Source organism: Centruroides vittatus, unplaced genomic scaffold, assembly GCF_030686945.1.
Source record: "Centruroides vittatus isolate TY-2023 unplaced genomic scaffold, ASM3068694v2 contig_879, whole genome shotgun sequence".
Taxonomy (NCBI): domain Eukaryota; kingdom Metazoa; phylum Arthropoda; class Arachnida; order Scorpiones; family Buthidae; genus Centruroides; species Centruroides vittatus.
The window spans coordinates 693,343-708,771 of record NW_027122571.1 but is presented as its reverse complement, the minus strand read 5'-3'; the positions used below and the strand labels follow the sequence as shown (position 1 = coordinate 708,771).

The window sequence follows — 15,429 nt, the reverse complement described above, 5'->3', positions numbered from 1 at the left end:
ACATTCTATTAAGCATTTCTTTTTTTTTAAATATTGATAGACATATTTTAACAGCTTAGTTTTTTTTACGTATTATCTTCAAAACTTATCATCTTTTTTCCAATAAAATATTATGTGTATATATATATATTATGTTACATATTTACATCAAAGTTGTATAACAACATTTCGGAGGTGGAATCTACAGAATTCCTTAAGGTTTATTATTAGCTAATACCATGTATATTCATAATGAAAACTTTACATCTATTTAAAGACGTTTATGTAAAAGTTTTCTTTTACATTTTCCTGCCAGCAAATCGAATTTCCGACTGAGCCCAGACTAATGGCTGCAAGAAAAATGGTCAGTTCAACGAAGATAACGATTAGAAATGTCAATATTAACAACAAAACAGGCAACTTAATTGCGTATGATTTTTCCTAGTGACGAATTTGATATCAGTTTTTAAAAATTAACCTTCGCTTTATTCGTCGAACAACACTTTAATTAATTATTTTATAATTTAAAAATTTGGTATTCAATACGGCTGAAACATACCTTCACTCTATACTTATTGCCAGAATGGATTATATCTCAATGATGTAAATATGTCTACATGAAAAAACAACCGAACTTTCTCATTCGTCTTTACAAACTACTCTAACAGAATCACTTTATCATATGAAGTCAGAAAAGCGTGTCTTTCACCTACGCATGCGTATTTAATTGTAATTTATGCAGACTAACAAATTACTAATGCTTCGATAGATAGCCATTTTCTATTGGTTATATCGAGAAATAAGATGCAAATTTAACCAATGGCATTCCTTGTCACTAAAACAAAATGAAATATTTCTCAAGGCCAATGTATTATTAAAACTCTAAACGACCGTAAACTGTAACTTCCCTTTTAAAGCATCCGGGGAATATTTTAAAGAATTTTATCGATTACAATAAATTTTTATTTTTTGACAGAAAGAAAATAAGTGCAAAATTAGAAAAAGGTTGTGATTGTCATATCGCCGATCTCATTCAAAGTTTTGCAATAAAATTTACTTGTAAAAAATATGAAATTTTTTATTTCAAAAATTAACAGATTTTTATTAAATAGTATTCAAAGTTCAAGGCCATTTAAAAACTCGCTAATGATTGATTAGTGAACGTGAAGCACACCACATTTATGCTATACAGTCGACTACAATTGCGCCCATTAAGAATTGGCCAACTGGCAAAACTCGCAGTACAGTTGAATAGTATTGAAGAGGGATAGAAACAACGTACAGTACCGATCTCTAATATAATAAATTACAGAACTCGAATCCGATCCACCGTGGCGATATCAAGCGGCTATCTTGGCCGACGATGTGTTAGGGTGTGTTTGTTAGATTCACGGGGCTCTATCTCAAAAACATAGAGAGATATAAATTTTATATTTTCATAATCTTGTTGAAAACAGACTGTCTGGCTTTAGGATAAAATAAATTCTTAGGCACAAAATTTTTATATTTAAATAGATCGAAGACTAGAAAAATCTGAATTTATTCGGATAAGAATTGGTATAATTAAAAATCTTGCAAAATTAACAATTATTTCAGAGCTAATATAAAAAATTGGGAAAATTTTCAATTAAGAAATTGTTAATTACAAAACCAGTTCATTTCATAAAGTTGTTGCTAATTCGACCATCCATATATTATACGAGTACAGTATATCCTTTCAAGCTACTACATTAGCGCACTATCGAAAATTACTAATGGTTAATGCTGAATATGAGAAATAACGTTCTAATACAAAATCTTGGACACAGAAGTTGTATGTATTTGCATATATTCCTGATCTGGTAAAAGAAAATGAAGTTTCTCATTTTTCACAAATACTTTCATTGCAAATCAGGTCATCAGCGGCACTGATCAGTATGGATAAAAGAAGAAGCTATGCTAATTTTAACATCAGACATCAAAATGAACAAAATTGTGGTCTTCCATATGATCTGAAGACGAAGGTACTTTTTTTTTATTTCAAAAATAATATAGATAAATTATTACAAATGAATTTAAATACAACATTAGTTTGAAAAACCAATTCGTTTTGTAAAAACTTTGTAACGTCATTGAGTTTTGTGATCTGTTTTAATTCGACAGAAAAATTTATTGAAATTTTTTACACTGCATTTAAAAAATGACGTCTTAAATACTGAATATTTTTAAAATAAAATATATTTAGCAAATATTAGTTTTAAATCAGTTTATGAAATTTCTAGCATATAATATTGCTTAAATTATACAACGTTCTAATGATAATATAAATAATAGTATATTATGCAATTAGTTTATAATATAGGCGATTATGAAAAGTTTATGATATAGGCGATATTAAGAAAATTGTTAATGACAAAATCACATGGCATGAATGGATATTTGGCACACGAACGGAGCGAGTGGGCCAATTTCCATGAATGCCATAATTGCTAATTATAAACGAATCGTCATACGGTATTTTGTGGTTAGACTATACCTATAACGCTATACTTATGGAAATCAAAATTATGTATAAACACAGTGTTTATGCATAATTTTGATTTCCATAAGTATAGCGTTATAGGTATAGTCTAACCACAAATATATTTTATATAAAGGCCTACTGAAATTAAGTTTTAATGCGAAACAAGTTAATTTATCAAATTATTAATTTCTTTTTTATAATTTAATTCGATGAAATAATTACAAATAATTAAAATAATGTACTCGGTTGCAGTGCCGTAACTAGGGCGGTGCCAGCGGTGCCCAGGCACAGGGCGCAGACCCGGGGGAGCGTAGAAATGACCTGGATCAAGTTTTAGGGCATAGTTACAGAAGCTCGCACCGGGCGCATAAAATACTAGTTACGGCGCTGCTCGGTTGTTATCCGTTAAGAATCATAAATTTAAGTTCTTTTTTAAACTCTTTTCCTTATGGGCACTAAGAGGGTCTCTTTTAGCAAGCTCATTATAGGTTTGACCAGGCCAACAATGGGGCGGCCTGACATATCCGGTCAGACTACTCCGAAAAATTTCTGGAGATTTTTTGAACCAGTCTGGATTCAATCCTAGATTCCTCAGAGCGGTAGACTGCCACCTTGACCGCTCAGCCATCCAACCGTCGAAAATAAATATAAGTATATAAATATCCAAACAAAAATATCTGAAATGTAAAAAAAAAAAAAAAAAAAAAAAATTGGCCCAGTAAAAACTTATGAATTTAGACGATAGTCATCGTTTTACCTGTATTATTTCTACATTTCGTTTCCATGCGCAATGTAGAAAAGAATTATACTATACAGTACATGTAAAATCTTGTGGGTCTGCTCGAAGCGCCAAGCTTATCTCTACTGAAGAAAATTTCCTTTAAAAATTGACTATTGTCTAAATCAGGAATAGTCAAATTTTTTTATACGTACCGCCCACTTCTGTGTCTTTGTTGGTAGTAAAATTTCTAACCGCCCACCGGTTTCGCAGTAAGTTAATTTAGCGCAACTGCAAAGTAATTTGCAAATAAAAAGTACAGTTAGAGAGGTGCGGCCGAAGTTTTCATCTCTAAAACGTAAACGTCGAACTTTGAGCGCCGCTATCTTGTAAACCTAGAAGTTTGACAAGGGCGTTTGGAACGTGATTGGAATCATGCTCGGCTGTAACTTCTCTATTAACTCATAAACTGTCAGAATACATTTGTAATTATTAATTTTAAGCCTATTTATTAGTTTATTAAAATTTTTGCTTGTTATGGCATCTTATAAATTGTTAATAATCAATATGTAGCCTATTTCTGGCTGGACTCTGAAAATTCTTGTCAGACCCGTAATATCTTGCACACTTGCGCTGATGCTGTCTTAATTTTTAACTATGCCAGGTAGCTTCAATAACTGCATTATGCTAAGTTGTGCAAATTGGGCAAGGATACCAACGAGTATGAAGTTTTTTCTTTTTTTTTATAAACTCGATTATTAAAGCCAAATGAACTGCCGAATTATCGGGATATAAGCTTGATTTTGTTATTAAAGCAGATGAGGTAGAAAAATCAAGAATACTAGAGAGCAAAAGAATTACTACAATCTCGAAAATGAACTAGAAATCTTCCAGGCTGCAGGTGAAAAAAAAAAAAAAAACAAAACATTTGTCTTCTCTTAAATGCATTAAAAACAATTCCATCCACATCAATTGAATCGGAAAGGGCATTCTCGGTAGCAGGAATTTTCATTACCAAAATAAGAATCAGATTGAGTGATCGGAGTATTGACCATCTTTGCTTTTTAAAATCTTATTATAAAAATTTACAATAATATTTTGTATTATGTTTTATTTTAAAAAACAAAAATTACCTTCTAATTTAGAAGTTTGATCTAAGTTCATTTTTTCTTTAAATTATCAACTCAATTCAAAGCCTTATTTATTTATGTTTTTTTTTTTTTTGTATGCAGTTTCCAACAAACTTTAATAAATTTTTCTATTTGTGAAAATTTCTAGGTAATTCAAAGGAGCGGCCAGATGGCCGAGCGGTCAAGGTTAGCAGCCTGCCGCCCTGGAGGACCCGCGATCGAATCCGGACGGGTCGAAAAATCTCCAGGAATTTTTCGGGGGTGGTCCGTCCGGATATGTCGGTCCCCGTCCCTCACCACCCGGCCGCCCCATTGTGGGCCTGGCCGAACCCATAATGGGCTTGCTGTAAGAGGCTCTCTTAGTGCCCACTGGGCAAAAAGAGTTACAAAAAAAAAGGTAATTCAAAGGTAATTTTTAATACACATTTTACACAGCATTATTAATATTATTATTGTGGAGATTGCAAGACGTATTAAATTACTTAAAAAATATAAAAATAATTATATTTAAAAATTTATTTTATATCATAAAAAAAATAATTATATCCTGGATCCCGGGAAATAGATCACTTTTTTTCGAATTCCCGAGACAAACAAAGAACCGGGAAATGAGAAACACTATTACAGATTACCAGCCTATCGGACTGTGCACAACAGTTCTGAACAGTAAGATTCAAAATAGCTGACATGTAGACAATTGTATATGTACTGTATGTGGCTGTACGTGGTAGGAGCCAAAAGTTTCCGGACTAACTATATTTTAGACATGATAGGAATAAAATAATGATAGTATCAGATAGCACCATCTGTATGGAGTAATAAAACAGTTTTTCTCACTCAATTTGCATAAGTTGCTTCTAAACATTCATTTTAGATTTGTTGCATTAATTTGCATCATGTTCTTGTAAGACAATGCGCCAGTGCACAAGGCTGCCATTGCCAAGGATGTTGTGAAGGAGAGTGGTTTGAGGAGCTTGACCATCCACCTTACACCTGACTCCTAGTGATTATTATCTGTTTCCAAAACTCAAAAAAGACTTCGAAAAAGTGATGAAGAGTTTCAGGAGGAAGTTTAGAGTATTTTGTAGACAAAATGCGGACTATTTTTCAAGGGTATTGAAATGCTAATTCCAACTTGTAATTAGTGTGTTGGATCTCAAGGAGACTATATTGAAAAATGACATAATTATTTTATACCTTTAACATCTAAAACATAGTTAAGCCGGAAACTTTTCGCGCTTACCACGTATTAATATAGTAAAAAATAAAAGATTTTCAACATTAGCGAGGTTGAGGCCGATGTTATAAACGCGAAAACGTGTACGTCGGACGTTCAGCGTCGCTTTCCTGTAAGCCTAGAAGTTTGTCAGTGGCGTTTGGAAAGTCAGTGGAATCGTGTTCGACATTCCAAATGCCAGTGTCAAACTTCTAGGCTTTCAGGAAAGCGGCGCTGAACGTCCGACGTACACGTTTTCGCGTTTAAAACTTCGGCCTCAAACTCGCTATAAATGCATATTTGGAAAGCGCCTTATGAGTCAATGTTGAAAGAGAAAAATCATATTCTGATTTACGATGTAAAAAGGCACACGGGATAAAAAAAAGGTCGTAAACCACTATTTTACGAGGTCGGATATAATAATGAGATCCAAAAATTAGACAAAACAACCTTTTACTCTGCATACTCGTATGAAAACTCTTCAATTTATGAAAAAATATCGAATAGTTTAAAATAATTTGTCATTCAAGTTAATGTATGGCTTGGTTTGTTTGTTTAAAACAACATGACGATCTGCTTAGGGGCTGTCTTCCGGAACGACTTTCTAAAGCAAACCGGCTCATAATTAAGTATTACAAAATGAACGACTAGCCCGTTGGCGAGGAGATAACCCGGGACCAACTACCAGTGTTCAATGATTTTGGGTACGTTCGTTAAGTCGAACGAGTTAAACGCGTTAGTAACGAATCGTTCGAAAAGTAGTAGTCTCGCTCAGTGCGCATGCTCCGCGGTGATGACGTATCGAACGAAACCCTAATGAAGCTCACGAAGGAAAGAGTTAGTTTGCTTCGTTAAGAAAATGGCGCCCGACGATATCGATGTTTCTAGATCTACTCGAGTGTTTAAATTGTGAATTAAAAAGTGAAATGATTGAAATAACTGTCTGTGGTGATTTCCTATAACCACGAACGAGTCAAAAACAGGGCGAGGCAAAGGCAACAAGAACATTTATTAACTCACATACATCCGACTTGGATCTTACACGAAAAGGACGCCTCCTATCGTGAACAATTGACAAACGGAAGTGTACTGTACATTGACCAGACAATAAATAAAGACTTAGCTTGTATATACTTAACTCGATCCCGAGTGGTTCTTTGACGGTCGGACACACAAAATAAGCGAATAGCGACTGACTAAAGCGCGGTTTACAATGACTAATATGATTAACCTTAACACTGTCCATCCGAAGCAACCTAAGAAAAATATTTTGGATAAGGCTGCACTAGCAACATTCATATCTTCGATTTTAGAAACAGCCATTTAGTTATAACGAATCGTTCGAAAAGTCTAACGAAACAAGAATAACGATGACGTCATTCTCGTTTAACTCGTTCGACTTAACGAACGTACCCTTTATCCACTCGACCACTGGATTGTATTAAGTTGAAGTAGGGTTACCAACCGTGTCATTTTCACCTGGAGACTCCAGTTTTGGTGACATTTATCCAGTCTCCAGTTTTACTAGTAATTTCACCAGGAATATCAATGTTTTACTTATTATTCTTTAATATTAAAATTTAAAATCGGTTTGTTAATTATTCTGTAACATTCACATTATTCCTCATATTTCCAGATCGAAAACTTTTGTTGAAAATTTGCATACAAAATCATCATTACGATAAGCGCCATCTACATTTCATTACTAAACACTCATGTTATTGAGATTACTGGAAGGGTTGCCATATTTCGCTACCATAGGCATCGTTGCCAGATTTGGCTACTTTGTGCAAAATTTGGCTATCCTTTTATCAGTTTGGCATAAAAAATATCATTTGGCACTTTGGCTACTTTTTGGGCTACAGAAATTTGACTTGGCTGCGTTTTTGGCTACATATTATTTACGAGTATATTATTTGAATAAAAATGCACTTTAAAATGGTGTTTTGTCGTTTTTTATTAATTAGAGACCCAAATAAAATAAATATTTGTGTTTTTCAAATTAATTTTTGTTTGTCTCCTTTATAATAAATGAATTTATTTATTTCTAAGTAAAAATTGAAATTGTCTGTAGAAGTAATTTTTTAAAATATCCTTTTTTGTGATAAAGTTTTAATATTTATTACTATAATGAAGATATTCTATATGACAAAATAATTTTAATTCAAAATAACAATTTAGAAAAACTTTGAAATAATGAGTTATCAACAGAAAAAATATGGGTGTCTATTTTTAAAACCCTTGATGTGACTGAAATCAAACATATTGTTGGAAAAGTTCTAAGCGTACCTGTAGGCAATGCATTTGTGGAAAGAATTTTTTTTCTATAATGGAATCTGCAATCTGCTTGGAGAAATGATAAAAGTAGAATGCGAGTGGAGCTCGTTAAAGCAGAGTTAGACATTCGAATTAATTTTGACATGAGCTGTGAAGCTTTTCATTCTTATTTATTTCAACATGACCAAAAAAAATTATTGCAAGTAGCAAAATCAGAAAAAAAAATATAATTTTAAGAAATAAGAAGCATTACAATTATACTTACTATATAAAATAATGTTGGATTGTTAACTGTGTAACACTATATATAAATATATATACTGTACTCGTATATGATAATATAATTGTTGAATAAATAAAATATTGTGACTGTTTATTTTGGGGGGCAATCCTCCAGGCGAGTAGTTGGCAAATGTTGGCAACCCTAAGTTGAAGCCACCCTTCAACTTACTGAAATACAGAAAATAATAAAAATTGTCAATCTTACTAGTTAATATTTTTTATTAAATAGTCAATACTCTTACTGCTTTTGTCAAATGACAAAGTACAACATAAATCGAAGAAGTGATTCAGTTTGTTTAATTACGGCAACACAATACTTGGGCGATCTGTCTAGGGGACATGCCTTCCGGGAAGGTTTTTAAGAGTATTGTGCTGGCCCCTATTCAGACGTTAGAGGGAGGAAATCCGGAAAACTCCACGTGGCCAGCCCGTCCTGGCCAGGCGCGAATCCACGTCCGAACTCCCAGTGTTCAGAGAACAAAACCACTTGGACACTGGTGGGCCTTTTTTTAAAACTCTTTCCGCCCTGTGGGCACTAAGAGGGCCTCTTTTAGCAGGCCCATTATGGGTTTTTTTTTAACTCTTTCCGCCCTGTGGGCACTAAGAGGGCCTCTTTTAGTAGGCCCATTATGGGTTCGGCTAGGCCCACAATGGGGCGACCGGGTGGTGAGGGACGGGGCCCGACATATCCGAACGGACCACCCCCCGAAAAATTCCTGGGGATTATTCGACCCGTTCGGATTCGATCCCGGGTCCCCCATAGCGGTAGGCTGCCACCTTGACCGCGCGGCCATTCGGCCGCCAATTTGCTAGGCCTAAAAGGAGTTAGGCTGAATTAGAAACGAAGCAATTTTGGTGTCTGCTGATTTGGTTTTTTATTCAAGGCTATTTTATATCTACAGGATGTTCCTTGAAGAAACTGACAAGCAAACCTAAGTAAGGAAACAAATGGCATAATTCATTTTATACGTAACGCACTGTTAGTTTGCTTACTTAGCTGCTTAACATCTAATGAAAAAATAAGGTCGTCAGGTTGGGCCAGTTTAGGCTATGGAAAAATTTTAAATGTTATATCTTTTATGATTTAGCTAGTTGCCATTTTTTGGGTTATGAGAACTTATATTTAGCGGCATATTGTGATAATAAAATTTATTCATTTACTTCTCATTGTTTACTTAAAAATTAGAACATAATCACACTATATCTTGTAGAAATTAGATAGTGCGGTCTCTTATTGCGCGTGTTCACCTTCCGATGATTTTCAACGATAGTAATAAAAATAAAAATTATGTCTTTATTTAATTTATTTTTCAATAAATATCTCTTTTTATTTTATACGTTATTATACTACTGTTATTTAGAATAGTGTGGAAAAAGTATATCGAGAAGAACTTGTAGAGATAATGCCAGCATAATCGGGTGAATTGATCTATTCCCGGATAAGGCTAAATTAAGTGGAATATACTGTAGTAAAATAAAATTTTAATCTTTGAACGAAAATATTAAATAGTAAAACATTTTAAAAACGAGAAATAATAATTTTTAAAAAACATTTATTTACAAAATTTTTAATGTGGCAACCTTCCACGTTTTACTTGTTTTATATTTATGTTATGGCGGGTTCTCTGAACGAAGAGGAAATTTTAGATAGAATAGAAGTATTCGTTATTCACGAAAACAAAATAGTAAGTGAAGTGGTAAATTGCATTTCATTCTGTGGAAAAATCCGTTATATAGATACACGTGTTAAAAATTAGATTTTTTGTCAAATTATTAATATAAATTATCACTTATGCTTTTTGTATACTTTTAGGTCTTGTTTTCAGTAATTTTTACATCGTTAAATTCTATTGGTCGCATGCATACACATGCGACCAATAGAATTTAACGATGTAAACATATTTTTCAATCAACATTGATATTTTGAATATTTTTTCAATATTAAGACGAGTGTTTTTTCATATACAGAATACAGAATACACATTTTGTGCTATTTTTTTCGCCAGATTTTAATAAATTTTATTGTTTTATACAAAGTAAATAAATGATTTTGCCTTAGATGTATCTTTAATAATATATGTACAGCGATATATTCTATTTAATTACAAATGAATATTAATATGAGATCTGACACACTTTAATGTACCGTAAAGTTATAGTGTGAATATTGAAATTACATGACAAAATACAATATGATCACCATTGTCATTGATGACATTTTGGTCTGAATGGAAAATTCTGTAAATTCAAATTTTGACTCCCTCTTTAGCTTATTCCTTCTATTGTTGATACCAAATATAGAAAACAGCATTGCAAGCAAGCTGATCCCCATTCTTGAATTATAGAAAAGAAAGTTGTGATGTACTTCAGGATTGAATAAGTCATTAAATTGAAATTTTGACCTCCCACTTTCTTGTCTTTGCAGTTGACCATGCTACAAGTAGAAAACAATGTTGCAAAAGAAATTGAACTACTTTTGGGGAAATATTTGCAATGTAATATAGACTACAGTTTGGTGCTCTTCTAGTGTGTGATCAGGTAGAAATGCGATAACACAATCACAACTTTTGATATGACTTGTAGCCTTTATCCTAATATAACCTATGTATACTAGAAATTCTCCTGTGAAGCGTGATGAAATATTTTTTATGAGAAAGTAGAGATTGAAGAATTGAGAACTTCAAGTTGTGCTCGACATTGGGATGTTGTTTCTGTAGCCCTTGACAAAGCCTTTCTTACTCAATGTTGCTCAAGTCGGACTTCGTGGCTTACAGGGTTCTCAGTTGTTCTTATTCTTTTAGATCTAGAATTTATCTGACTGATTTTTGTATGCTTACACTTTCCCCTAGGTATTTTTTTCTAACAAAATAGCAAGTCTTTTTAATTCCATATTGATAAACAAAGATGAATTGTACATATGTTAATTAGATGAGTGATAACGCTTTCTAAATAATGGGCTTGTTAAATTGTTACATCCAATTGGATAATAGAATGTCACTTGGTCACTATGGAAAGATTTTTTAAAAACTTTGTTTAAAAGTGATAGCCACATCATGTCACTTCTATAAGTTTTAATTTTAAATTTAATAAAGTTAGTTTAAAATAAACCGTTTGTCAAAATATTTAAAAATGCAACTTAAGAGGAATTTCCTCAAGCCTGAATGTCATGTGGTCACTGACGTTACTGCAATGTAAGTACAATCACCGATCCAAAATTGATAAAACATTTATTCTATAGCTAATATTTCTGCAAAATACATAGCCTATACTTTCCATGAGAACATAAAACAGATATAACTAAAATTTCATCTGGATTGGACAAAAATTGCAGGAGTTATAAGGAATTCTCTCACACACACAGACAATGGGATCCATGGAATAAATATAGATGGAGTAAACAGTTCCTATGCTTTCTATGCTTTAAAACTGGTTCACCACATCAGAACAGATCCAAGTGAGGTGACAATTAACTGGGAATATGACATCAACAGTGAGGTAACATCACTGTTCTCTTTATGCTTCTGCTTTGTATTTCCAGATCTTCTATTTTAAAAAATTAAAATAATTTTTTGTATTTAAACTTTACAGTTATACTGTAGAAAATAGACAAAAGTCTGAGGTTTTTCATTTTTTTGTATGACACATACAAAATAAAATGTATATGATCTGTAATAATGATAATTCAAACACAGGAAGGACCACAATGTATTTCCCATTTAAAAAATGCAGCAGCACAGTACTTACTGTATATAATCAGATCTTACAGAGATGTAACAATATAAAACCTATAATAGAATATATATCAGTTCAGTAATGGTCAAATGTTTAGGAACAAACTTACAATAAAATTTAAAATAATTAATTTATAATAGAAAATTAAATCTACTAAATAAAATATAGCAATTAAAAAATAAAAATTACTTTATTTAATTACTTCCACATATACAAATTATGAATTTCCATACAGTATATTGCTCTATAGTAGTTTCATGCTTTTTTTTGCCATAGTTCATTTTTTGATGCCACAAAATTTTATGCACTAAAATAACTGGAGGGAATTTATGCTGCAAAGGGAAAATTCCACCTAACTAGTTGCAACATGGGAAGCATTGATTAGTTGGTGTGAAAGCAATAGTGTAAATCCCAACTACCAGGAGTACTTGCAGCAGTTGAACCTGATTTTCTTATCACTGTCCACTTCATCTATTCTTTTTACACACTGGAATCTGCATCATTCTTTGTCTGGCATGTTACCACACGATGGGAAATTTTCCCAATTGTGGCTAATTTAACACCTGTGGAGAAAAGTGTGGGTGCTGAGAAATTATCAAGTACAGTAAGACCCATTTAACACAGTGGATACATTCCTAGATGACAAAATGCTAAAAGAAACAGTGTTACATGAGGTCATTTTAACATAAAGTTATAAAAGATATAAACAACACCTTTTTAACAATCCAGCAAATGTTTAATTTGTTAAAAACATTTTCGACTGATTTCAGCGGTCTTCATCAGTTATTCTACAGTTAAGAACAAACTAACATAAAGTTAATAGGGAAAGGGGGAACACACGACCAAAAGTAATCAAATTTTACTATAATTTTAAGTTATTTTTATATTAATTTGCATAATAATATACAAGGTGTTTATAATTAAAGTTCCACTTTGAAATGACCATAAAATGAAAATACTGGACAGAATGTTATCAAACTTGGTAATAGTGTACAGGACGTCATGGGATTTTATTTCCGTGAAAAAAAAATAGTTCAAAAACTCACCACCAATGGGAAATGGTGCTGTCTGCAATATTGTTAAACAAAATAAGACATGAAGACATCGTTGAAAATGTTTTTAATTGGTTTTAAAACATGTTATAAACAGAGCCAGATTTTAGGCAATTGGAGTGATTGGTGCCAATCGGGCCCCGCATCACATCAAAATTTATATATTTAAAACTAGTACATGTTACAAAAATAAATATCTAGGTATATTGTTATGAAAAATAAAACATATTTCAATATGTAAATTAACTGTTAATTAATTTTGTTATTTAAAGTTTGAGGGGCCCCACAAAAGAGAATTCAATCGGGCCTCACAACTATTGGATCCGGTGCTGGTTATAAAACATGTTCAATGTGGTGTCCACCATTTTCTGAAAACAAGTTAAATTGCATTACTGTGTTCTCAACATTAGCTCTTAACATATCAGGAGGAATTTAACTTGCTAGTGTGACATCAGTGCTGTTCTTTGTTTCATTTACATAAATTACTTTGCAAATGAGAGAGAGTGAGAATATTAAAATTTTTTAAAATTTATTTTTATGATTTATAGTATGGTATTTATGGTAAAGTGCTTTTGCTTTATTCATATAAAAAAAAGTGTGACAGATATGTTATTATAGAAAATATTTAATAATTAATAAACTTCCCAAAGCCTGATACATTGATAATCAACTAAATGATCATTGTAATAAATCTGGCTATAAATTTGTTATTATTAATGATTAGATATTAAGTAATTTGGTATTAGATATAGACATTAGGTACCATCACTTATCTAAATTAATAATTATAATTTTTAGTAACTTATTAAATAATTTAGAAACATCTGCAACAGAAGAACTAGCTCAGAGTGGGACTTGAACCTGCAACCTCTGCTTGCCAGTTATGTCACCTGGACCTCTGAGCAATTCTTTGCATCCGGACATATTTAAATTTTAGATATAACCATATGCACTTATGGTATCAGCTGGGGGAACTTCTACATCCATGGTCTAATACTCTGGGCTAGTTCTTTTCTTCCAGATGGTTCTAAATTATTTAATAAATTATTAAAAAACTATAATTATTAATTTAGATAAGTGATGGCACCTAATGTCTATCTCTAATACCAAATTACTTAATATCTAATCATTAATAATAGCAAATTTATAGCCTGATTTATTATCCTGATCATTTGGTTTATTTATTAATTAATGGATTAGCTATTTTATATGAATTTCCATTTATACAATGGATTGCATATGACAGGACCCTAATATATATATGGTTTTTGATTATGATACATATTTCCATCAGTTCATACTAAACAAAATTAAAATATTCTTAAGGTAAACTGGATGTAAAACAGTTAGATAAGCAAACATACTTTTTTTATTTCCAGCAGTAGGTTTAATACCACAAAAACATTTTGAACCTTATAGATTTTCTTCAGATATGACTAAGCAAATAGAATACAGAATTTTGTTCTATTTTAATCTTAAAATGCTATTTCTGCATTTGATATGTTAGTCCTAACAGAAAGACCTATAAATAGGTCAAAAACATTTCTGTGGTATTAAGCCTACTGCTGGAAATTAAAAAGATGTGTTTTATTATCTAACAAACAAAATTATATAGCTAGTTACTTTTTTAACTTTATGCATAATTTGAAGTTAACATAACTTCAAACTTTGAACTTACGTCACTTCAGATTTTGTTACAGTATGAAATACAAAAGATACAAACAATTACGTATGCAAAATCTAGAAAAATCATTTTTTATTTAGAAAAAAATATATTTCTTGTACACATTTAAAGGCTACCTTTTATGCTGTTAAATCCATGTTTATAAGTAAGAATAAAAATATTTCTATTAAACTTCACCATCTAAACATTTACAAGGTAGTAATAAACTTACAAATGAAAGATGACTCTGAGTATCTTCTTCTCTAGTTGATTTGTATACCCAAAAGTGATGTCAAATGACATGCAAAATTCTCTCAACAATAAACAAGCATTGTTTTTCATATGCTTACCATAGAATTTCACAGTAAAACTTTCACTTACAAAGCAATAAGGCATTTCCTTTGTTTATTTTGTGCTTCAGCATTATTTTAGTTCATCAAAAAAATAACGAAATGGTAAAAATATCAGTTCCTCTCATACAATCAATAATGGTGTGTGTTAGTTTTAATTGATCAATTTTCATATATGAAAACAATTCCCATGTATATAGAATGCAAAATAAAATTAAATGTATAATAAAATATGAATATTTAGAATTTGATTAATATTAAACTAATCAGAACTATGAAATTCAGAAATGGAAGTTTTTAAATCAATAAAAAGCATTCAAAAAGTTCACATCAAAACACCCTTTCACTTTTCAGCAGTATTTAATGTGAAAAAATGTTTTCTGCCTTATTAATAGATCACCTTCAGTTTCCAAAAATAAAAAAATGAAATGTTCCATATAATGCCCATTCTAAACCAGTACATTCTATAAATTGTTCATTAGTTTATTTACAAGTTTAAAAAAAAAAAAAAAGGTTACTTATGATTC

The 15,429-nt window shown here is 31.7% G+C and overlaps 2 protein-coding genes across 3 annotated transcripts in view; one reads left to right on the top strand and one right to left on the bottom strand.

Moving 5' to 3' along the window:
- Positions 1 to 697, bottom strand: part of ctrip (E3 ubiquitin-protein ligase ctrip) — a 181,710-nt gene extending 181,013 nt beyond the window's left edge. For both annotated transcript variants that reach the window (XM_067279913.1, XM_067279914.1), the window contains exon 1: positions 539 to 697. The gene's annotated coding sequence lies outside the window, so the exon portion shown is untranslated. The remainder of the gene's footprint in view (positions 1 to 538) is intronic.
- Positions 698 to 9,692: 8,995 nt separating this feature from the next.
- LOC136983234 (DNA polymerase delta subunit 3-like) overlaps positions 9,693 to 15,429 on the top strand; it is a 45,131-nt gene continuing 39,394 nt past the window's right edge. The window contains exon 1 of the mRNA XM_067279921.1: positions 9,693 to 9,790. Coding sequence (XP_067136022.1) covers positions 9,719 to 9,790 — 72 coding nt within the window. The 5' untranslated portion in view covers positions 9,693 to 9,718. The remainder of the gene's footprint in view (positions 9,791 to 15,429) is intronic.